Genomic DNA, 24,007 nt, shown 5'->3' with positions numbered 1-24,007 from the left:
CATGTCTCTTTTTGAATCATGGTTTTCTCAGGGTATATGCCCAGTAGTGGGATCACTGGGTCATATGGTAGTTCTATTTTTAGCTTTTTAAGGAACCTCCATACTGTTCTCCATAGTGGTTGCATCAATTTACATTCCCACCAACAGTGCAGGAGGGTTCCTTTTTCACCACACCCTTTCCAGCATTTATTGTTTCTAGATTTTTTGATAACGGCCATTCTGACCGGTGTGAGGTGATTCTCACTGAGGTTTTCTCATCTGTAACGTGAGATAATAATGCTTGTTTTCCAGTGTTGCCTTAACAAATAAACAGAATTTATTAACAGCACTTAGCCAATGTCCGGTGAACACAATTAATAAATGAGTTTTTCAGATTTAATAATGAATTAAACAAAATCTACATAGGTAGAGTGCAAGAGCAGGTTGCCCTCTGGTGACAGAGTCAGTTCATACAACCTATGTCTTGTCTTCAAATTAAACATCCTAGGATTCTTTCAACTTCTTCTACAATATACACTTTTCTCAAGGGCATCCTTGACTTTTCCACTCAAAGTTGTCTTGCACAGCAGCCCGAGAGATAAAACAAATTCTTGGTAGAAAAAGCAGTACAAGCCTGGGAACCCAGTTCTTGTCCCAATCTTACCATGCTGTGGGTGCCAGCCATCCATACCCTACCCTAAGACCACCAGTCAAGAAATACAATCAGGGACTTCCCTGGTGGTCCAGTGGTAAAGAATCCACCTTCCAATGCAGATGACGTGGGTTCCACCCCTGGTCAGGGAACTAGGTTCCCACATGCCACAGGGCAGCTAAGCCCGTGCGCCACAACTACTGACCTCGCGCGCCTCAATGAGACAGCCCCGCATGCTGCAAACTACAGAGCCCATGCGCCCTGGAGCCTGCACGCCACAACTAGAGAAGAGACAACCCAGACGCCACAACTAGAGAGAACCCCATGCGCCGCAAGGAAAGATCCCGCATGCCTCAACGAAGATCCTGCGTGCAGCAGTTAAGACCCGACGCAGCCAAAAAAAAAAAAAAAAAAAATTAAAAATAAATAAGTAAAATATAAAAGAAAAAGAAATACAATCAGAAAACAACATACAGTTAGCAAAAGGAATACCTACTATCAGATAACTAAACAAAGTATAGAGATGAAACGTGCAACAACCACAACAAAAAGGGTCCTAATCTGTGTTGGCATTTACCACTGAACACGGGCTAAAGCTTGTTAGTAATACCCAGTTGTGCTTATGAAATAATTACTGGTAATACAGCTATGTATTCCTGTGATACCTTTCGGTGATTCATTTTAAGTCATCAAGAATAAAAGCTCTGTGGCATTCTAAAGAGTCTGGAGGCTGCTGAAACCCACACTTGTAGCTCTGAGTTTCTATCAGCTAGTGTTTCTCCAATGTGCAAGCAGAAAATTATTCAGGGTCTTTAGAACAAGAACATATTTTATATTCTATTTCCAAATTATATGTGTTTTGCCATTAAATAAGTCAGACCAACCCAAGCACATTATTAACTTCCCCCATCAAGAAGCCTTTCATTTAATTTTTGTAAATGTTTCTCTTTGAGAGAGGCATGCTAATCGATAGCATATCCTAAATCTTATGAGCAACTGGTGGACAAAACAGTCTTATTATGGCCAGTAGGAGTGAAGGATGAATATTCTCTTTGTGTTAGGATTATTGTTATGAAGAGGATCTTGACCTGGTTTAGTTTTGATGTGGTCCATTTGTTTCTTTGTTAGAATTAGAGTCAAGTTCTCCTTGTCTCTGAAGACAGGAATTAGACAGTCATGAAAAAAGAAAATGGAAACTAATACTTCATCTTATACTTCTAGGAAACAATCTAATTACAAAGATGAAAATTCTCTCAGTGTAAGAGAAAGCATTGGTTCAAGAGACTTGTGTTCTTGTCTTGCTTCCATCTCTAATTTTGTGACCTCAAGTGAGTCAGCAGAACTAACAAGCCTCAGTTTCCTTGATTATAAAGTTGAGTGATTTTAAAATAATATCTTAGGTCCCTTCTATCCCTTTAGTTCCATGCTGAAGGGGCATGGAAATAAAATCCTGCTACAAAATCTAAATGATTAAAAATTAATACAGGGTAAATTTTGGGCATTAAATGCTGAAGTTATTCAGCTAATGGAAGCATCATATATAATCAAAACCTTAGCCCTAACCCGATTGGCGAGTGAACAGTGGAGTACATACACACACACACACACACACACACAATATGTGGTATATATATATGTTCTAAAATTCTATAATACTCTATACACTGTAAAACTAAGGTAAATTAAATACTTTAGAATTTAAAATGGTATTTATTGTGACTGTTTTAAACAGGACAGGTTGCAAAGTAGAGAATTCAAAACAGCTATATAAAAATTTGCTTACCTTCGTATCAGTAACCTGTCCATAGAATATTTGGTAATTTTCAGAAGATGCAAATAAAATTTTAAATACCTTGATTTAAACTGCATGACAATATTTATAACTTTCATATCACTGGGCTAATAAATGCAATGGAAAAGCTTCCAAATATTCCTTTATATTAGAAAAATATGGAACTTACAGTGAAGGTTGTTTAATAAAAGAACTCTCATAAATCCAAGGAAATATTTCAGCATTAAAATGTTGATTATCAAGGCAGGGAAAAACAATAAATTATTACATATTTTATTCTGACATATCACTATATTAACAAAATTATCATAAAAATGTCAATCCAGGCTATTTCATAAATGATACTATGAAGAGGTTTATAGGTAAGTCTCAAGGTAAGATATTCTGCTCCTTAGGAAAGTCCGCTCTTTAGGTTAAATCTAAATTTCAAGAAAATTGAAATCTTTCTAATTAAGTCCATATATATTCAAAGGGATTAAGTTTGAAAAATATTGCTCAAAAATTTTATTTTTCCATTTTCTAGAAAATTCTAGGTATCATTCAAATTTTCATCATTATTAATATAATAACAAAGAGCCATATTAACCACTAAGGGCTAAAGGTTCCCATTCAATCATTTATAGCTTTCAAGTATAGCACTGCTTCCTTTGAATCTAATAATGTCAATTCTGAAGATAAAACAATACAATCACATTCGTCCACTAGGAATACTTACTTAGATGGACTTCAGGAGGATCAAAGGGTAGGATATATAAAAGCATTTATCACACTGCTAAATGAAAAGTTATTTTATCTTAAAGTAGCTTTTTTTTCTTTACTTTTTTTTATAACACATAAGGCTTAGTAGAAAAAAAATGGATTATGAGAGATTCCAATTTTCCTCTATTATCGTATATTAGGGTAGACTAACTACTACAACAAACAACTCCAAAATTTCAGTAACTTCAAACAATAAACGTTGATTTCTCACTCACAGTATAGTCCAATGTGAGTGTTCCTGGTTGGTTCTCCTCCAGTCAGTAACAGGAGAACCCATACTCCTTCCATCCTGTAGCTCAATCTTCCTCCACATCCTGGGAGTCTTCCTCTCTAGGCAGCTGATAAGGAAAGAAAATAGAAGAGGTTTCTATTCTAGGCAGGGTTTTATGGGCTAAGCCTGGAAAGAGTATCATTCCTGCCTACAAATTGGCCTTCACTCAGCCACATGCCCACACCTAACTGCCAGGGAAACTGCCTAACCACGTGTCCAGGATATATATGTGTGTGTGTGTGTGTGTGTGTGTGTGTGTGTCTGTATATATATATATATATATACACACACATATATATTATAAAATTGTTCTAAAATTCTGTAGCACTCGCATATACTGCAAAACTAAATACTTCAGAATTTAAAATTATATTTATTATGACTGTTTTTAAACAGGAGGGTAAAGCCCAGGAGGTAAAAATATAATTTTCTAAAGAGAAAGTGAAATATAATATTCGAGACCCTAATTCTAAATTCCAAAAAATTAAAAAGCTGTTAATCCTTAGAAAAGTCACTTACGCCTCTCCAAGTCACTTAAGTCATCTGCAATTCAGTGAATTGAGCTGGAAAATTCCCAAGGTTGCTCCAAATCTAATCTTGTAAGTAAAGCAATTTACTGCAATTATGGTCAACCCAGATACTGGGAACATTAAAGGAATAATTTGAAAATAATATATAATAATTTTATCACATTTTCTAATTAGTGATAACAGGAATTCTAGTTACTGATTCACCATCATTGGACACATTGTTAAAAGTTACAATTTATCCAAATCCTCCAGCAAAAAGACAGGGGAAAAAATTTCATGATCCTGTCATCCTGGAAATGTTTGAGGTTTATGGTTACTGCAGGAATTATCCTGAGAACTTTGGGTGCTCTTAAAAATTCACCAGGAAGAATCAACCCCCTTGGTTTAGAAGGAGACAAATTTTGTTTCTTTTCTTTCTTGCTAGTCATCTTTTCCCTCTACTTTGCTTTTCCTTTACTCTTAATGGAGTAGCTCTCTCCCCTATCTCCCCCAGTCTTTCCTGGTTTACAATTATCCTAGGCAAGTTGATTCCTAGGCAAGTTGATTTCTGAGGTAGCAAAGGGCTCTTTTTTGCTTAGCTGAAGTATAAGGAGAAATTATTATGTTACTGTTTGTAGAGGAAATGAGCTGCCCAGACACTCTTGGTTTATGTAACTATAAGCTTTAAAACTTGCTAAAAGGAGGATAACAATCGAGAGTTATTAGGACTTGCAAATGTAAACACCTAATTTCAAAGCTCTTTTTTGTGTGGCAGCAAAGAAAGCATAATTAATAGCAATGTACACTTAACAACAGGACACCTGGACTGCTTGTTTTCCCCATTCTCTGCACATGTGCAACATTTATTGACACTGGAGAAACTCACACGTTGGGAAAGAATGACTCAGTTGCAGAAAATTTTTGTCAAGTTAAAAACTATCATTTGAAATCTGCCTTCATTTTCAGTGAAGCCTACTTTTTTACAAGCTGCAATTTCTCATCTGTTCTCTTTATTTTCAAAGATTTTCAAAGAAAATCTTTGACTGATAGTAAAAAGTAAATTAAAATTTATATTTTAATATCTATCATTCTTACAAAATATCTCAGTTTTTAAAAATCTTTAAATTTAAAATCTTCAGTTTGCACATATTAGACTGTTCATGCATCATAAAAAATCTACAAACAACAAATACTGGAGGGGGTGTGGAGGAAAGGGAACCCTCCTACACTGTTTGTGGAAATGTAAATTGGTGGAAAACAGTATGGAGGTTCCTCAAAAAACTAAAAATAAAGTTGCCATATGATCCAGCAATTCCACTCCTGGGCATATATCCAGACAAAACTATAATTCAAAAACATACATGCACCCCTATGTTCATAGCAGCACTATTCACAATAGCTAAGACATGGAAACAACCTGAATGTCCACCAACAGATGAATGGATAAAGAAGATGTGGTACATACATACAATGGAATATTACTCAGCCATAAAAAAGAATGAAATAATGCCATTTGCAGCAACATGGATGGACCTAGAGATTATCATACTAAGTGAAGTAAGTCAGAAAGAGAAAGACAAATACCGTATGATATCACTTATCTGTGAAATCTAAAATATGACACAAATGAACTTATCTACAAAACAGAAACAGACTCACAGACATAGAGAACACACTTGTGGTTGCCAGGGCGAGGGGGTTGGTGGGGAGAGATGGACTGGGAGTTTGGGATTAGCAGGCACAAACTATTACACTTGATCTTAGCCAAAAGTCCGAGAAGCGATAGGCACAAACTATTATATATAGAATGGATAAACATCAAGGTCCTACTGTACAGCACAGGGAACTATATTCAATATCCTGTAATAAACCACAGCGGAAAAGAATATGAAAAAAATGTGTAATATAATATATATAAATATTATATGCATAACTGAATGGATAAACATAAAGGTCCTACTGTACAGCACAGGGAACTATATTCAATATCCTGTAATAAACCACAGCGGAAAAGAATATGAAAAAAAATGTGTATATATATATATATAAATATATATGCATAACTGAATCACTTTGCTATACAGCAGAAATTAACACATCATTATAAATCAACTATACTTCAATAAAATACATTTTTTAAAAAATGGACATAGACTGCTCATTAAAGACAAGTCCAATTATAAATTATCAAATTCTTACCATCACAAAATGAAAACCTGATATTTTGGTGTCCAACCAAAAACAGTCAAAAATTCCACTATTTTAAATAATAATAATTATAATATTTATAAGTATAGTAATAATATTTTAAAGCTAAATTTTTTCTAGATTGCTTCACAAATGAGTCATTCAATAATGTACCAGAAAAGTTATATATCTGTATATTTATATTTAAAATATAATTTAAAAGTTTAAATATGTATATTTAAAGTTACATCACAATATTTCTTCTTGGGGCTCTAAGAATTTCCTTTGAGAAAGTATCTCCATTGAAAGTTCAATTCTTATTCTTGCATACACACTCTGCTCACTCACCCACTTCCTTACTCATCTTCAAGATGGAGGGCAGAATCCACAAAAGAACCCCATTTCTACTGGCTCTGAGTGGGGAGCTCTAGAGGGAGGCCATGCTCTAGCACATACCCTCCTGAGTAGAGAGCCCTGTGGAAGCCTGAATGCCATGCCTTGAGCATCAAGCCAAGAGCACAATGCCTTAAACAAGCAGATCAAGCTGCCACACAAAAACCACACTTCAGCCACTTGCAAAAAAAAACAAAAGCCTAGTGTAGCCTCTTGGGAACGAGTTTTCCTGTCCTACTGTGTGATGGCTTAGCAAAGCTACCCTGCCAGCAGTTACTTAAGCTGCCAGCCGTTGGAAAAGAAATGGGATGGAGAGAGTGTTTTCTTCTGTCCTGGCCTTACTGGGATACTGTTAATACCTTTCTGGAAACAAACTAGAGGATTAAATACCTTCACTAAATTTTTTGATCCAGAATTTAAAGCAAAATATCTTCAACAAGACATTCAAAGAGACCACAAGGAAAGCTATTTGGATGTTAGGAAGTGTTATGGGCTGAATCACGTCCCCCGGCAAAATTCATATGCTGAAGTCCTAACCCCAGGCTATAGATTGTGATTGTATTTGCACATAGGGTCTTTAAAGAGGTAATTAAGTTAAAATGAGGTCTTTAAGTGGGATTTAATCCAATATGACTGGTGTTCTTATAAGAAGAGGAGATTAGAATACAGACACACCCAGAGGGAAACCCATGTGAAGACACAGGAAAAGGTACCTGGCCATCTACAAGCCAAGGAGAGAGGCCTAAGAAGAAATCAACCCTGCAGACACCTGGATCTCAGACTTCTAGCCTCTGGAACTATGAGAAAATAAATTTCTGTTATTTAAGCCACCCAGTCTGTGAAACTTTGTTAGGACAGCCCTAGCAAACTCATACAGGAACTAACAGCTTACAAAAGGCAGTAAAGTCAGATCAAGACCTTAGAACTGAGGTCTAGAACAGCTCCCTTCTTCGGTACCTCACTCCACACGAATCCAGGTACAGCTACTTACTTTTTTGGTCTGGACAGGCCATCCCAGGATTGGTTCCAGCAATAAACGTATTCTAGCATATTCCATGTTCCAGCAATGAACAATGAAGCACCAAGCTGAAGAAAACATTCTTCTACTCAATATAAAGGATCTTTACTTTCTTTCGGAGGACCAGAACCTGGTACCTAAACAGCTTGAGTTCTCAATCCACATCTGTGAATTCCAGACCTGCTGCCTGCATTGCTGCCGTTTGCCTTTCATAGTAGCATCCAGGCCTCAGCACCCAGACCTGCTGCACCCTCAGAATCCACTGCTGCATAATCCATGGCTACTTCCATCTAAGTGCTGGCTCTGGGTTTGGCATCACAATCATATTCTTTCCCTTCTAGTTCCTCAGACCTGGAAAGGACAGCATCGTGGACAATATAAGTTCTTTCCCTCAGCCATTCAGAAATTTGTCCCACACCAAATTTAAATTGTAAATTAAAACTGGAATGCCTTTGAGGACAGATGCTTCTTTAGAGGTCCTTTGACCTGAATAGTTCAGCATTTGTATTGTTTTATTCCAGTGTCTATTCAGAATCCTAATCATAGCCCATAAGAAAGAATGTGACTTTAATATTGGACTTTGCTGGTGTGCTTGAGTGTGCACTAGTTATTTTTCTTTAAATCATAGCCATATGGTAAATTTTCTGTTTTGTTATGGTTCCCTTTTATTGGTGGGCATGCAGTGGTTATTTCTTGGAAATGGCCAATTTTTATTAAAATGTTTCTAGAGGAAAAATTTTTTTTTAAATTGTAAATTAAAAAAATGATCATAGGGGCCATTTGAAGTCACTGAGGAATGAAGCAGGCAATCAACAACTGAAATTCAGTTTCTCAGTTTAAAATCAACTCCTTATTGCTGTTAATATTAGTGTAAAACTTGTTTACAATATACTATACCAGTAATAATATAAATTGCTGTTTGTTAAATGATTTTTCTTTGTTGGAAACTTCAAATCTATTATTTTTCCTTATTGGTTGTTGACAACTTTTAGTTGTTAGGGAAAAAATTATTCCTATAACTAAATATGGATTTTTATAATATTCTTTTATGCTATTTTCAGAAAAATGAGATAACTATAGACACTTCTACTTTTTATTCAATGTTCAAGCCTTGTTAGAAGGAAAAGTTGTAGGAAAGGAATAAATTCCTTTTAAAACTTCACATAACTTTCCTTTTGGTCTGTTTCAAATAGTAATGGACCTAGTTAAAGCAGGAAGCTCAGGGTGATGGCAGGCTTTATGAAGAATGGTATCTTGCATGAACAAAGAAAATTTAAAGAAATTCTTAAATAGCTGAATCCATCTCAAATGGCTCTTGTGATCTGGAGGGAAGGAAAGCTTTGCTAGGAGGAAGTTGAGAAAGTTTTTTGTTTTAGTTTTTTTTTAATTCCAAAAGGCTTTGCCATGTATTGGAAGAAGAAAAATATACAGTTTGTCTAGTTTGTCATGTTATTTAGAGACAATACTTAAATCTAGATATTTTAATTAATTTTTTAAAGTAAAAGTGCTCATCAGTGTCTGTTCATACGATAATTATGTTAGACTTAAGAATTTGATTTTTAAGATCAAGTTAAAAATGACACCTCAGAAAACAGGATTTTTATTTTTATCTTAAAGCAAGCTCAGTTTAGAGGTGTCTGTTTACAAACTTTCTTCATTTAATTGGTTTTCTTAATATGAAATAGTATTTCCAGAACTAATTAAAAGTTCATTCTAATGAATATTCAAGACCAAAATATGTTATCTTTGCAGTACAGTATATAGATTTTAAAATCAGCCATAAAGGTAATCATATTTTTTTATATTCTTAAAGTCATGTATTGTTATTGAGGCCAAATGGGTTGTTTGCTTCCTCTCAGGCCATGATTGAAGAAGCCATCACCAGGGCGGAATCTTTCTCAGTTATGTACACACCATTTGCAACAAAAATCAGAGCTGATAAAATAGAAAAAGTAAAAGAGGTTTTCATAAAAACTCATCCTGCATATGTGAAATATATCTACACAGGTAAGATTCAATATCTTCAAAGTATCAGCTGACAACTTATTTCCATAAAAAATAAATACAGGGAAGTTTCTGATTTTTTGTTGATTATTTCAGTTTTAGGGATTTTTTTTTTAATCTGATGAGTTGAAATGGAAAGTTATTTTAAGGTTTTAAGTAGAGCTAGCCCTATAGGTCTAGCATAATATTCCCTGTGCCATTATGTTTCTTTTTTTAAGAGGAGAGGTAAAACCTAGAAACTCTAAGATTACAAAAAATGAAAGAATAACCTGTAGTAAAATGTCACCTTTCCCCATATACTTCATCAGTAAACTAGGTGATTATAGTATTTTCCTGAATATGGATTATTTTTCTCCAATCCCTGCTATTTCTACTTTCCTTCCTCCATCTATCTCACACCTCAAACATCCCTCTTTTTTTATGTTCTTGGGCCACTGGTATCCAAGTGAGATCTGGATAGCCAGCCAAGTGTACACAGAGAACACAACACTAGTGGTGTCCTTTTTTCCTCTTTTTGTCTTTGGAAGCCACTTGCTTTCATTCATTCATTCCAAATACTTTTTACTATCTACCATGTTCCAAGTGTTATTCTGAATTAAGACAAGAATTTTCTTGTACTAAATTGAGCCAATCTCTAATGGAGACGGAGATTTCCAGTTATCTAAGATACTAAGAGTTGTCAAAAGCTTTTGTTGTTTCTGTTTTACTGTCTTTAAATCCCTGAGTCAAAACAATATTAAAGAGTATTTTGTTATTTTCAAAATAAATAAATTAACAATCAGCAATGACTACCATATTAGGCAAAATCTCTAAATACACACATCTAGCATCACATCCTCCTGTTAAGGCCCCTGCATTCCTTTTGTCAGGGTTTTGGGGCCAAGTCACTGATTTATATGATTAATATACTCTACTAGTGATCACTTTTTAGGTACCAGGCACTCTACATTCATTATCTCTTGTTACTCCCATAACTTAAGAAGTGAGTAAGATGATTCTCGTTTAGAAATGAGAAAACAGCTACCAGAGAAAACAGTTTTTCCAAAGATACACAGCAAATCAGAAAATCAGTGGCAGCAGGCCTTGGATTTGAACCCATATCCTCGCATTGAACTACACTATTTCCATCTGATAGAAGCCGAGATGTGATGGAAGCATTAAATTTAGGTCCTATGGAATCCTTATTTCTTCCACAATGCTTCAAGCTCTTCAGAAGAAATATATTTTAAAAATATAACTAGGGATGATTAAATAGTGAATCCCTAAGGAACAATGAAAATTTAAAGGCAGAGAAAGGGAAAAGAAGAAATCACATGCATGCTATGATGAACACTGATGCTGATTTACTTAGTTCCAGCATTTAATAAGGAAGTAGATAAAAATGTTTCAGAACTCACAATTTTTGCTAATTGTTATAAATCATTTATCATTTTGTTATGGATATCTTCAAGGGTTTTTTGGGGGGTGGTGCAGAGAGGGGAATCAATACCACACAAAAGTTATGTCAATCTAGTATCATGGAAAATTAATCCAATTCAGCTATTTCCGTATCTACTCTCAGATCCACTGGTAATAAAGAGAGATTCATTGAGGAGATTACCAGTTTGCCAATTTCTCTACTGGTAGAATAAGTTTAGTTATATTTAACCTACTTCACAGAGAAGTCATGAAGATTAATTAATACTTAGGAAGCACTGTTGCCACTGAGGGTTTAAAAACAACAATAACATTAATGAGCCAGATTCACATCTCATGTAACTCCATCAAACCTGTTATCAAGATGAATTATGATCTGCTGGCAAGATGATTCATGCTAAAGGATCTTATACTTTGGAAGAGAAGATAATTATAAGTTACTGATGATTGTTTCTATCATTTTATAATTACTAATTGCTGGAGTGTGACAGTGCTATATGAGAAGAGAGAGAAGAAAGACAGTTTCTGGAGGAGAAGGGGAGGTAGTGAAGGCAATCTCGAATTTTAAATTTCATTAGGAGTGGTTAGGTCCTTCGCTCTATAGAATGGGTACTTTGAACTAACAGGCTATTACACTGACGACATTATTTGCCTCTTTTGCAAATGATTAAAGGGTCACTCCAAAGCCATTGCTGGAACGACGGTGAAACCACTATTACTAACTATATGTGCAAGTCTTTGTGGCATCTCTTCTTTTCCCCCCAGGTAATTCCAAGGTGAGGAAGAGGGCAGGTCAAATGTGATCTTTAGCTTCTGGATATTTCTCACAGGAGGTGCAGAGTGGTGATTTGGGCAGGCATCAGTAGCCAAAGGCAGTAGCTAGAAAGTGAGTTACACAAAGAGAGATAGGGCCTAGAAGGGTAGTGACCTTGTTTTGTTGGCACGTCCCAAATACCAGGATACTCCTTTTATCTGCCTTCTATTTAAGAAGCTTCTGTGTTGCCAAAAATGTATTCAGTTATTTATTTCAACAAATAGTCATGCAGCAGGTGTGACTGGACAATCACACAGCAAATGTGTGCAAACATGAGACTTTTTTTTTAACCTACACATATTCATCTTTGGTCTGTCCAGAGCCAAAAATAGATTCTATCCCACCCCAAAGGACTCAATCCCACCCAATCATTTCTAAAATTTAGTCTGTCTTCAGTAACTATCTAATCAAGTTCACCAGCTTTTTCCCCCTTTCCACGGGACTTTCTTCTCCTCCTAGTCTGGTTTCAACTTTCACAGAGCTCGAGCCTACCCAAGGGTCCAAAGAAGCCCATAGGCATGTGAGGAAAGAGTCCTCTTGGAAGTCTTGTGCAGGCTGGCACAGCTGCTGATTATATGGCTAGTGCAACTTGAGACAGCTCTGTTGGCTTGAGCAGGACCTGATGGGCTCATTTATGTGACACATTAGGTCACCCAAGGGCACCTATATGAGTTCCCCATGCTACCTCCTGGTATAAATGCTTCTTTACATGTACACCAACCACCCCTACCACACAAGTTGGCCCAGACTAGAACTACTTTCTAAGATTCCCCCTCCCTGCCAGAATGCGGAGTTCTAGATCTTACTCTAGAAATTCCCTCTACTCCACTGGAGACTGGAAGTCATTTTAGTCCTCTCTCCAACTTGCTATGTTATTCTGCCATTTCTCTTCTCCTTTTCTCCATGCTTCAGAATCCCAATATCCTCAGGACAAGAAGAGGATCTACAATGGAGATGGGTGGTGTATTCAGTTATTCATTTAGTCATCAAACTTTTATTGAGCACATATATTCCAGGCACTATACTAGGTAGTGCTAGAATATACCTGCTTCTAAGAAAGAATATGACTCTAGTAATTTATACTTCAGGGTGAAAATTGGACTATATTTTTCCTCTCTTCTAGAGAACACTTCACTTAAAACCTAAGCTCTAATTGTGGAATGGAAGGCTGAGTCTAATTAAAAGAATGATGGAGGAGAAAACAGATGAAGGAGCAGTTTGGGTATAGAAGTCCTTGCCACCGAAAGTGGCAAAGACTGCCTAGTTGTTTACCAAACTATTCTCTTTCCCCCCCGCCCCATGCATGTAACTACAATACATTTCCAGCCTCCTTTACCGTTCAGTGAGGCTTGTGACTCAGTAACAGCCAATGGAATGTGGACAGAAATAACCTGGGAGTATGACACTCCCAGGCCTGGCCCATAAACCTCTGCCATGCAGAACTCGCTTCCCCTAGCCACTGACTGAGTAAATAGGACTGCGGAACTAAAGAAGCTACAAGGCAAAAGAAGCTTGGATCCCTGAGTGACCATGTGGAAGGCAACCCAGTGAATACCCACACAAACAAAAACCAAAATTCTCTTGCTTTAGATACGTAAGATTTGGAGGCTCTTTGTTAAATCAGGTAGCTTTACTCTAATATACTGCCTTACATCAGTGAAGTAGGCGGCTTCCCACTCCATCTGCAGTGTACACAATAAAATTCATGTGAACTCAGGGGAGGACGGATAAACATTCCTCCATGTGCAGTCAAATTCATCCTCAGAAACACTCGGAGTTTGTGTACATTCCCTTCTACCTCCCGCTCACTCAAACTTCCTTGGACAACTACAGGTAAATGTTCTCATACATATGTGTTTGTACCCACTCACAGCAAAGGAACATTTGAGGAGAGACACAGATTCCCCATGGGAGATAGAACACAGTTACGTAGTTTTTGTTGCAGCAAGAGAAATTGAGGCCGTAAGTAAGAATTAGAGAAATCATCTAAATAAACAATCAACAGATGAAGGTCAGAAAACCTGTACCTTGAAGATCTTGGATGAAAAGTCTACTTATCAAAGTTCTGCTGGATAAGTAGGTATTATCATTAAAACCTGGAGACTAATACATTTAGTTCTCCCAGCAGAGGCTGGCAGACAACCCTCCAACACAGAAACTCTGCCCGACTCCAGGTCACCTTCATCCAGCCTAGACAGTATTGAGTTCATTTCTCCTTGGTCATGTGACAGTGCCATGAGCCCAGTAATAGCTGGCAGAGGTGGTGGTGATGAGCAGGAAGAATATTCTTGATAGAGATCCCCCAGGCAGTGTATTCTTTCTAGCTAGCCCCTAATTCACAGTCATCCTTATCATGGATTTCCACATGAAAAATAGATGCAAAGGGAAAAAACTATAAAAATGAATTCCTTTTGAAATGTATAGAGATCTAAGTATTTTAAATTTTTTACTGAATGGACCAACTAAATTAGTGGTTTATTATGAGAAAAACCCACTTCACCCTCAGTGGCAGGCACTAGGACTATACTGCCTTTATAACTTCTACAAGACTGATAAGGGAGGGTTAAAATTCAAATCTGCCTTGTAGGACAACAAGGCTTACATATCCTCAGGAACTCACTGTGCATTCTTTGCTATTTTGGGAATGTGGTAAGACCCACCAAAATCTTAAAGCCATATTATAATAGAGCTATACTGTATTATGTTTCACAGAGGAAAAAATTACTGAATTTTTAGCAGTGTAGCTATCCATTTTTTTTATTTAAGGAAAAATCCAGTTTGATTCATGCAGAGTAGTCAGGGTATATAAAACAAATAATAATTCACCAGCCCCAGAATTATTATGTTTTCATTTATAAAGATTTTGCTTGAGATTTTTATTCCTATATTCCAATGAAATAACACAATTCTGTACAGTTCTTATTCTTGCATGATTGTATTTTAATAATAAAGTAATACAATAAGCATATCCTGTCTCCACTTGATGAAAATATCAAGATTTATTTGCTAAATAAAATAAATATTCAGTAATGGATCTGTGCTTAGTAATGTTTAATAGAAAAGTTTTCTGGATCAGATATCAATTACTTTAACACTTAGGTAGATAGAGTCATATTTTGTCTCTCCAGTGCAATTTAACTCCCAAGAGTAAATATGTATGTTCAGAAGAATAATATACTGTTTTAAAACAGACCTTTAAAAATTGCTTTTCACTGAAATTTATAACCTTGTTCTTGTTCAGTCATCATTTACCAGTAAGGATAATACATTTATGCTCTCTAAAATATAACGTTAAAATTTCTCATTTTATTCTTTCTTCTTTAAAATGTTATAATTTTACCATGATCAAGAGTTTCCAAGATTAGACTATTTTCCTCTTTCTAACTCACTTTATCAAATGGAAAAGTTTATAGAATTAAAGAGCCTACATCCCCAATATCATTATGAAAGTGTTATGCCTAGGTTGGTTATAAAGATGACAAATCATCTCATATTGGTGCCACAGAATTCTTTTTAGAAACAGAGAATCATTCCCAAAGAAAAGAAATTCCTCATATATGGGGCTAAAGTCTCTGTTCTTAAAATATTAAAACGTTGGTCTTCCCAATGGGAAGTGTGGTGTTCTGGCACTGTTCTATCTAATCAAAGTAAACACGTCTCAGTGAGCAGCTCACTTGTCCTTTGCAGTAGCAGGTTACAACACCATCTGCCTCTGGTCTCCCTCATCTACTGTCTCTTACTATCTATGATTGCATTCCTCCTTTTAATTGCATAACTCTCTTTTAATTTCATTTTAGCTATAACAGGTAACAATAACCAAGGGATTGTATATTTGCTTTCTTCTTGTTAGTCTGTACTTCTTAATGCATCCAGTGAACCAACTTCCCAGGAGTTGGATTCATCTCTACAATCGGTAACTTGTACCTTTAGTAACTGATCACAGCACAGCTGCAGTTTCACACCATGGGTGGCCACGCAGGAATCAAAGATTCCTCACCCTCCACCCTGTTATCCTTTCTCTTCCCAAACCACATGCTTCCATGAGCCAGGACCATTCTAGCAAATCTCACTTCTGACTCCGATTCTGGGATTTTCTTTCCCTCACAACACTTCTGACACCAAATTTGTGGGGTTTTCCACACCACTTCTCCAGCTCTCAGCCACCAACTGGTTTAACAATTCAGTTCAACTTTGGTACTCACTATCCAGAGTTAGCACAGACGTCACAGATTAAGGGCTCGATCCTACCAGACTGCCCCACCACCACTTCAGATGCCAGTCACAAGTCCCAGGCCTCCTGTACTTCTGACCAACCAGCTATAAGTTGGGGGTTTCCAATGACCCCCAATTCAGGTTCTATAATTTTCTAGGATGACTCATAGAACTCAGGAAGTGCTTTACTTACTATTACTCGTTTATTATAAAGGATACAACTCAAGAACAGCCAAATGGAAGAGATACATAGGGCAAAATAAGGTGGGGTGTGGGTGTGTGCTCTCACTGGTTGCATGACTCTCCCAGCACCTCACTGTACTTCACTAACCCAGAAACTCTCCAAACTCCATCATCTCGGGGGTTTTATGGAGGTTTCATTATGATTGACTAAATCATTGGCCACTGGTGATTAACTCAATCTCCAGCCTGCCTCCCCTCCCCAGAGCTTGGGGAATGGGGTTGAAAGTTCCAAGTTTCTAATTAAGCCTTGGTTTTTCTTGAGACCAGCCCCCATCCTGACAGAAGCTATCTAGGGGCCTGCTAAGAGTCACCTCATTAGAACAAAAGACACTCGTACCATCCTCTACCACTTAGGAAATTCCAAGTGTTATAGAAGCTCTGTGCCAGGAACTGCGGACAAAGACCAACTATTTTTCTATGATACCACACCATCTCTCACTCATCAGAGATAATATCCTTGTGTTTTTTACTCTTGGGTGCAGACCACTATTCAGCATGGCTTTATCTGTGAGAATCCAGTACAGTCTGGGTTGATTTTGTATCCTTCCAGAGAAGATTTTCTTTTAATTTTTCCAAACCACATGGAGTACTACCAACCAGAGAGCCTCTATTTCTAGAGCTGAGATTTCCTGGGCCATCTAGATAGTATATATTCAAACACCTTATGCCTAGACTTAAAATTCCCAGAGGGGAAAAAGACTCCTACTCCAGGCCCCAGATAAGTCAGACAAGTTTATTTTGTTAACTTCATCAATGGTTGGATTTTTTTCTTATCTCCATCATTCACTGGTACCCCAGTCTCACCTTTGTTTAAGAATGCACCATGCTATATTATAATTGACTGTTTATTTGTCTACTGCATGCACCAAATGGTAAGCAACACCATGGCATTCATTATCTTACCATTTTATCATAATGTCTGACACATTTATATAGACTCTGGTAAGGGGAGCCTATAAATATTTTTCAGGTAAATTAGGTAATCAACTCTTCATTTAAGCTATATATCTTATTAAGATTATTTCTAATATTTCATCACTTTGTTGCTATTATGGATTAAACCATTATTTTCATTATACTGTATATTTTATTATACCTATATATTTTGATTGACCTTTTTAAATCTTATATCTGTTTATTTGGGGGTTTCTATATTTACTTTTTTGATCCCTCACTGAACTCTTGTCTATACTAATAGATTTTCAGTTTATCCTCTTGGATTTTCTATATAAATAACCATCTATTCTTAAGTTATGACCATTTGGCCTCTTCACTTCCAAAATTTATATCTCTCATTTTTATTTCAGGTCTTATTCCTTTGGCCTGAAATTCCAAAGCTATAGAGAATAATAGTGGTCAAACGCAGTCATTTTGTTTCTGAGTTTAACAGGAATAAAACAGATTAAAAGGAGTTTCACCACAACCAAACTGACTACTAATAGTGAATAGTAAATAGTAATACCTAATAATCAAGATAATCTCCTCTTTTAGATTTCCATATGTAAGCAATAACTTATCAAATACAAAACCAAAGCCTTGCTGACTTTCAAATTTTATATATTAATTACGGGAAATTACCGAGTCATTACCATAAGATCATTTGCTCATGAGCCATGAAAATTCATGAGTAATAATAGTTCTTGTACATGATAATCATGATAATTCTTTGTTTTTTAATTGTCTTCAACAATTGCACTTATTAAATAAAAAACTGTAGAACTCCAAAACCAATTTCAACAGAAAACAAAAGAAAATCTCTGGTCTCAGGAAAAGAAATTGCTGTGCTTCTCTGGGATGGTAGTTTGTTGTTGTTGTTGTTGTTGTTTTATCTTAGGAACACTGTGAATGAGATAGTTGATCTTCTTTACTTCTAGAAAGTATACAGGCGCTTATAAAATACATTCTGTGTATTAATCTCACCTATGGCTTCATCACCGGTCTCTTGCTTTTCCTTCTGATCTGTTTTCTTCAAGCACTCTTTTACACATTTTTTTATGCTGTATGTATTTATTTAAGCCAAGTCATTACACTTCCAGAGTGAGATATAAACAAATAAGTAGATTACTAGTCCAGATAGTAAGGAAAACTAAGGCTTTCAGATTATGTAAGACTTTTATTATGCTGTATTAGTTAACTATCCAAGGGTCATTTTCTGCAAAATGCAGAATCTAATCGAAAGTGAAAAAAATCATAATTATGATATAGATCAAGAAAAATGATGCTAAACATTTATTTTTTAAGTTATTTCTAAGATATACATTTTAAAGTAATAACTAAAATTATGACTTATAACATTATACCAGAACATATAAGATTTTTAGAAATTTCATGTAATGTCTGAAACATTTATATTAACATATTTCCATACAAATATAAACATTTATTTTTTATTATTATCTCATATACTTAAGTCTAGTTATTAGTAATAGTATTACAATAATGTTATAATTATAGCATCACTAAGACAGTCAATTTTGGTATCTTTGTACTAACTGTAAAAATTAATTATTCTTAATCCTCAAACTATTATGTTTCTTAAATAAGGCAATTATTCTTCTCAGATAGTCAATTTGAAGAATTTATAATATGTCTTACATCTCAGCTATGATATTTTAAGGATTCCATAGTATTTGTAGATATACTGAACTACTAGCTAAATCCCTCTATCAGAAATCTTTGGTTTCAAGTAATAGGAATCACAGCTTAAACTGATTTCAGTATATTTAAGTTTTAAAGGGGTAGGAGGAGGCATGAAATACGTTGATTTATAATACAACTACAGGGGGACTATCTTTAAGTACAGCTTGATCCAATAGTTCACTCACTGCTCTATTTTCTACAGTCAGCTTTCTTCTCATGTTCTACCTGGTATTCCATCACCTGTACCATGCCCTCAAGCACTAGGATCTTGAGTCATAGCAAAATTCCCAAATGTCATTACAAACTTCAAATCACACTGTCCCAAGAAGCAGTGAATATCTCTTCCACACAATTCCTGGGACTCACTCTTCCCCATTGATCCAAATTATATTATATGCTTATACTTGAACCAAAACAGGTCAAGGTAATGCCATGGATTGATTCGCCTAAGTCAAATAGGTCTCACTTTTAGAGTAGGTAGGGAAGGAGAGAATTCTCCAAGGGTAAAAAAAGAGGGAAGGTGGGAATGCATGTTAGGTATCCAACCACCAATGTCCATTCCAATGGCTGCAGAAATACAGCCACTTAAGGGCATTAGAGCAACAATATGTTATTTCACTAACTGTGAATTTAATAAATATTGAAGGGAAGAGCAGTATCTTTCATGTTTGTTCGTCTCAAACCTACTTTGTTGGGGATGGAATTAAGGAACTTCCCCAGAATAAATACAATACAGCTGATTAAACATAAAACTTTGGAATCAATAAGAATTCCAAGTGAAGTAAAAATGAACTATGTATAAAAATCTTGGGTAATTATTTGTTTTTCAAAGTTTATAAATGGGTTATGAGGGGCAACTTATACATACAAAGATCAGTTTTGGAGAAGTAGAGCAGAAGTCTGAAGGGAAAATTAGGAATCTTAGGAATGAAAACCAATGATTTTCACTTGCATCTATAACTCTGAAATTATAATGAAGGTCAAAGGGAAAATACAATTTATTATACAAAGATTCATTAAACAAATAGTTTTCTCACACATCAAATGCAAAAATCAAAATACGCTATCTATGTTTTTAAAGTGGAAACTGTTTTATTATTTATGAGGGCAATAATGATGTCAGCTGCAAAGCTGCTGCCTTTTGCTACTTTCTTGCTGATGTGAATTTGTGGATAACTTCCAATATAGAAGTACTGGCGTTAAAAAGTGAACAAGATAAAACTCAGAAAATGACTTGGTGGGAAAGAAGTAATGACAAAGTGTTGGCATTATGAAGGGACGGACTGGAGAAGCTAAACTCTGAAACTGATCACTAAGATGAAGTCACATAAAACTGACATGGTCCCATCTCCCACTGAACAACTGGGACCTTTAGAAATGAGATTTTGCTCTAGCCCAAAATGTCAGAACATTTTGTTATGGACAAAGGGCAGAGAAATGACATAGACACTGGAAAATAGAGAAGGAAATGAAACAGAGAAAGGAGATGATAGAACCCTAACAAATCTGCATATTTATAAAAGACTTTTAAAACCTCTATGATTTTTCTTTTTTCAAAATTGCTTTGAGAAGTTTATCCATGATCTGCTGACTGTGGTTATGATGAGGTTTCCAACAAAAAATACTGATGATGGTGGTATCTATGTTTTCTACTTTATGTCCAGAGAGCTCATATTTTATTTTACAGATATTTAACTTCATAAAAAATAAGCAGTCCCTCATATATAGAAATGAGTCTGCTGATCTACAATCAACAGTTCACATTTTTGCAGATGCTTTTCTGGTGCTGCTGACAGTTTCATTAAGACAGATTCTCTGTTAATCCAATCTTCTTTGTGACTAAGGGTCCATATTTCCCAGAGAACAAGCTGCAGCAAGGGCCCAACCTGAGCGTGAAACTAAGTTTTCAATCTAGGCAAAGCTGCTCTGTTCATTTGAGCATCAACTCCACTGAGTTACCTAATACATATTATTTTACCTCACTCACCCTTTGTAAATTAAACAGAAACCACTTAAAGTTTAGGTAAAATAAAAAAAACAAAGATTGTGTGATATTCTTTTCTAAGTTTAGTGACAGAGAAATAAATCCTATCTCAGAAGCTCTGAACATTTCATTAGCTTTGATTTTTTTGAAGTTCTATTCTTATTTGGATGATTAAAAATTCAGGATTGAGAAAACTTTGTTTTTATATTCAACTCCTCAAGTATTGATTGAGCACCTACTAGATGCTTGGGGCATGAAGATAACGTAAAGATGTGATCTTGAAGAGGATTAAAACTTATTGGAGAGATGAGACATGCCCCCATGAAACATTAGGAGATTCACTCTAGAGTGAGTGGTATGGGTGTTCTTTTTTAACATCTTTATTGGAGTATAATTGCTTTACAATGTTGTGTTAGTTGCTGCTGTATAACAAAGTGAATCAGCTATACATATACATATATCCCCATATCCCCTCTCTCTTGCATCTCCCTCCCAATCTCCCTATCCCACCCCTCTAGGTGGTCACAAAGCACCGAGCTAATCTCCATGTGCTATGCAGCTGCTTCCCACTAGCTATCCATTTTACATTTGGTAGTGTATATATGTCCATGCCACTCTCTCACTTCGTTCCACTGAGTTACCTAATACATATTATTTTACCTCACTCACCCTTTGTAAATTAAACAGAAACCACTTAAAGTTTAGGTAAAATAAAAAAAACAAAGATTGTGTGATATTCTTTTCTAAGTTTAGTGACAGAGAAATAAATCCTATCTCAGAAGCTCTGAACATTTCATTAGCTTTGATTTTTTTGAAGTTCTATTCTTATTTGGATGATTAAAAATTCAGGATTGAGAAAACTTTGTTTTTATATTCAACTCCTCAAGTATTGATTGAGCACCTACTAGATGCTTGGGGCATGAAGATAACGTAAAGATGTGATCTTGAAGAGGATTAAAACTTATTGGAGAGATGAGACATGCCCCCATGAAACATTAGGAGATTCACTCTAGAGTGAGTGGTATGGGTGTTCTTTTTTAACATCTTTATTGGAGTATAATTGCTTTACAATGTTGTGTTAGTTGCTGCTGTATAACAAAGTGAATCAGCTATACATATACATATATCCCCATATCCCCTCTCTCTTGCATCTCCCTCCCAATCTCCCTATCCCACCCCTCTAGGTGGTCACAAAGCACCGAGCTAATCTCCATGTGCTATGCAGCTGCTTCCCACTAGCTATCCATTTTACATTTGGTAGTGTATATATGTCCATGCCACTCTCTCACTTCGTCCCAGCTTACCCTTCTCCCTCCCCGTATCCTCAAGTCCATTCTATATGTCTGCGTCTTTATTCCTGTCCTGCCCCTAGGTTCATCAGAACTTTTTTTTTTTTTTTAGATTCCATATATCTGTGTTAGCATATGGTATTTGTTTTTCTCTTTCTGACTTACTTCGTTCTGTATGACAGACTCTAGGTCCATCCACGTCACTACAAATAAATCAATTTCATTTCTTTTTATGGCTGAATAATATTCCACTGTATATATTTGTCACATCTTCTTTATCCATTCATCTGTCGATGGACACTTCGGTTGCTTCCATGTCCTGGCTACTGTAAATAGTGCTTCCATGTCCTGGCTATTGTAAATAGTGCTGCAATGAACATTGTGGTACATGACTCTTTTGGGGGTTTTTTGTTTTTCATTTTTGGCTGCGTTGGGTCTTCGTTGCTGTGTGCAGGCTTTCTCTAGTTGTGGTGAGCGGGGGCTACTCTTTGTTGCTGTGCATGGGCGTCTCACTGCGGTGGCTTCTCTTGTTGCAGAGCATGGGCTCTCGGCACACAGGCTTCAGTAGTCGTGACTCGCGGGCTCTAGAGAGCAGGCTCAGTAGTTGTGGCTCACGGGCTTAGTTGCTCCGTGGCATGTGGGATCTTCCTGGACCAGGGCTTGAACCCATGTCCCCTGCATTGGCAGGTGGATTCTTAACTACTGTGCCACCAGGGAAGCCCCACATGACTCTTTTTGAGTTATGGTTTTCTCAGGGTATATGCCCAGTAGCGGGATTGCTGGGTCATATGGTAGTTCTATTTTTAGTTTGGATGTTCTTTAAGAGTTTGGGTTGGGGGAGTACTGAAATACTCAGGTAGCCCTTTATGGACTAGGTGGGACTTAAATTAGGCACATCTGGAAGTATAGTAATTGACTGAATAAAAGAAATATCGAGACATTAGGTAGATGTTTCTGGGTAGAAAAGCACAAAGAAAAATTCAGAGGCAGGATGAGCACAGGCTAGTACAAATTAGTGAAATCAGCAGACCTGATGAGAAAGGTTTATACTGGAGAAAACATAGGAATGAAGAAGAGACTGTGAAACACATTCACACAATTAAGAGCCCTGAATACCAGGAAAGAAGCACTGAAATTCCTGAGGAGTGATGTAACCATGACAAAGGTGATATTCCAGAAATATTCACTGGGTGGTGGTGTGGAGATATATTGGTGTGAAATCATACGGGTGGCAGCGAGGCTTGTTGGGAAACGTTTTCTGTAATCCAGATGCTGTGTGATCAGAAATTTGACCAGGGTGGTAGCAATGATAATGCAAAGAGCGGGGTTAATATGAGCTGTATTACAGTAGGCAGATTTAATGAGTTTTTGAGATTCACTAAATGTCAGGGAATAAGAGGAAAGAAAAGTTAACAATGACTTCAAAATTTTAAGCCAGAATAATTGGGTGAATAATGGCCATCCCTTCAATATGCTGGTGAAAAGTAGGGACGAGAGATGTTGTGGACATTTTAAAAATCACTTTCAGGGTATATATTTGCTGTATTTGAGGTAACGTTCGTAATGGTGAGCAAATAGCAATGTCCCAGTAAGCATTTGGAAATGCTGTGTTTGAAATTGGTGAAATTTTGCAGATGAGACTCTGGCTTTGGATCCCTAGTCTTTTGATTTAGAACAGGGGTCCCCAACCCCCAACCAGTACCGGTCCACGGCCTGTTAAGAACCGGGCCACACAGCAGGAGGTGAGTGGCAGGGAGAGCGAGCGAAGCTTCATCTGCCACTCCCCATCGCTCCATCGGTCGCATTGCCGCCTGAACCATCCTCCGCTCCATCCATGGAAAAATT

General features: G+C 36.5%; 1 protein-coding gene across 1 annotated transcript in view; it reads left to right on the top strand.

Moving 5' to 3' along the window:
* Nucleotides 1-24,007, top strand: part of SPATA16 (spermatogenesis associated 16) — a 243,826-nt gene that overhangs the window by 155,092 nt on the left and 64,727 nt on the right. Inside the window, exon 5 of the mRNA XM_024124419.1 lies at nt 9,420-9,567. Coding sequence (XP_023980187.1) covers nt 9,420-9,567 — 148 coding nt within the window. The remainder of the gene's footprint in view (nt 1-9,419; nt 9,568-24,007) is intronic.

Source organism: Physeter macrocephalus, chromosome 1 (genome assembly GCF_002837175.3).
Source record: "Physeter macrocephalus isolate SW-GA chromosome 1, ASM283717v5, whole genome shotgun sequence".
NCBI lineage: Eukaryota > Metazoa > Chordata > Mammalia > Artiodactyla > Physeteridae > Physeter > Physeter macrocephalus.
This window is presented reverse-complemented; position numbering and strand designations above follow the sequence as displayed.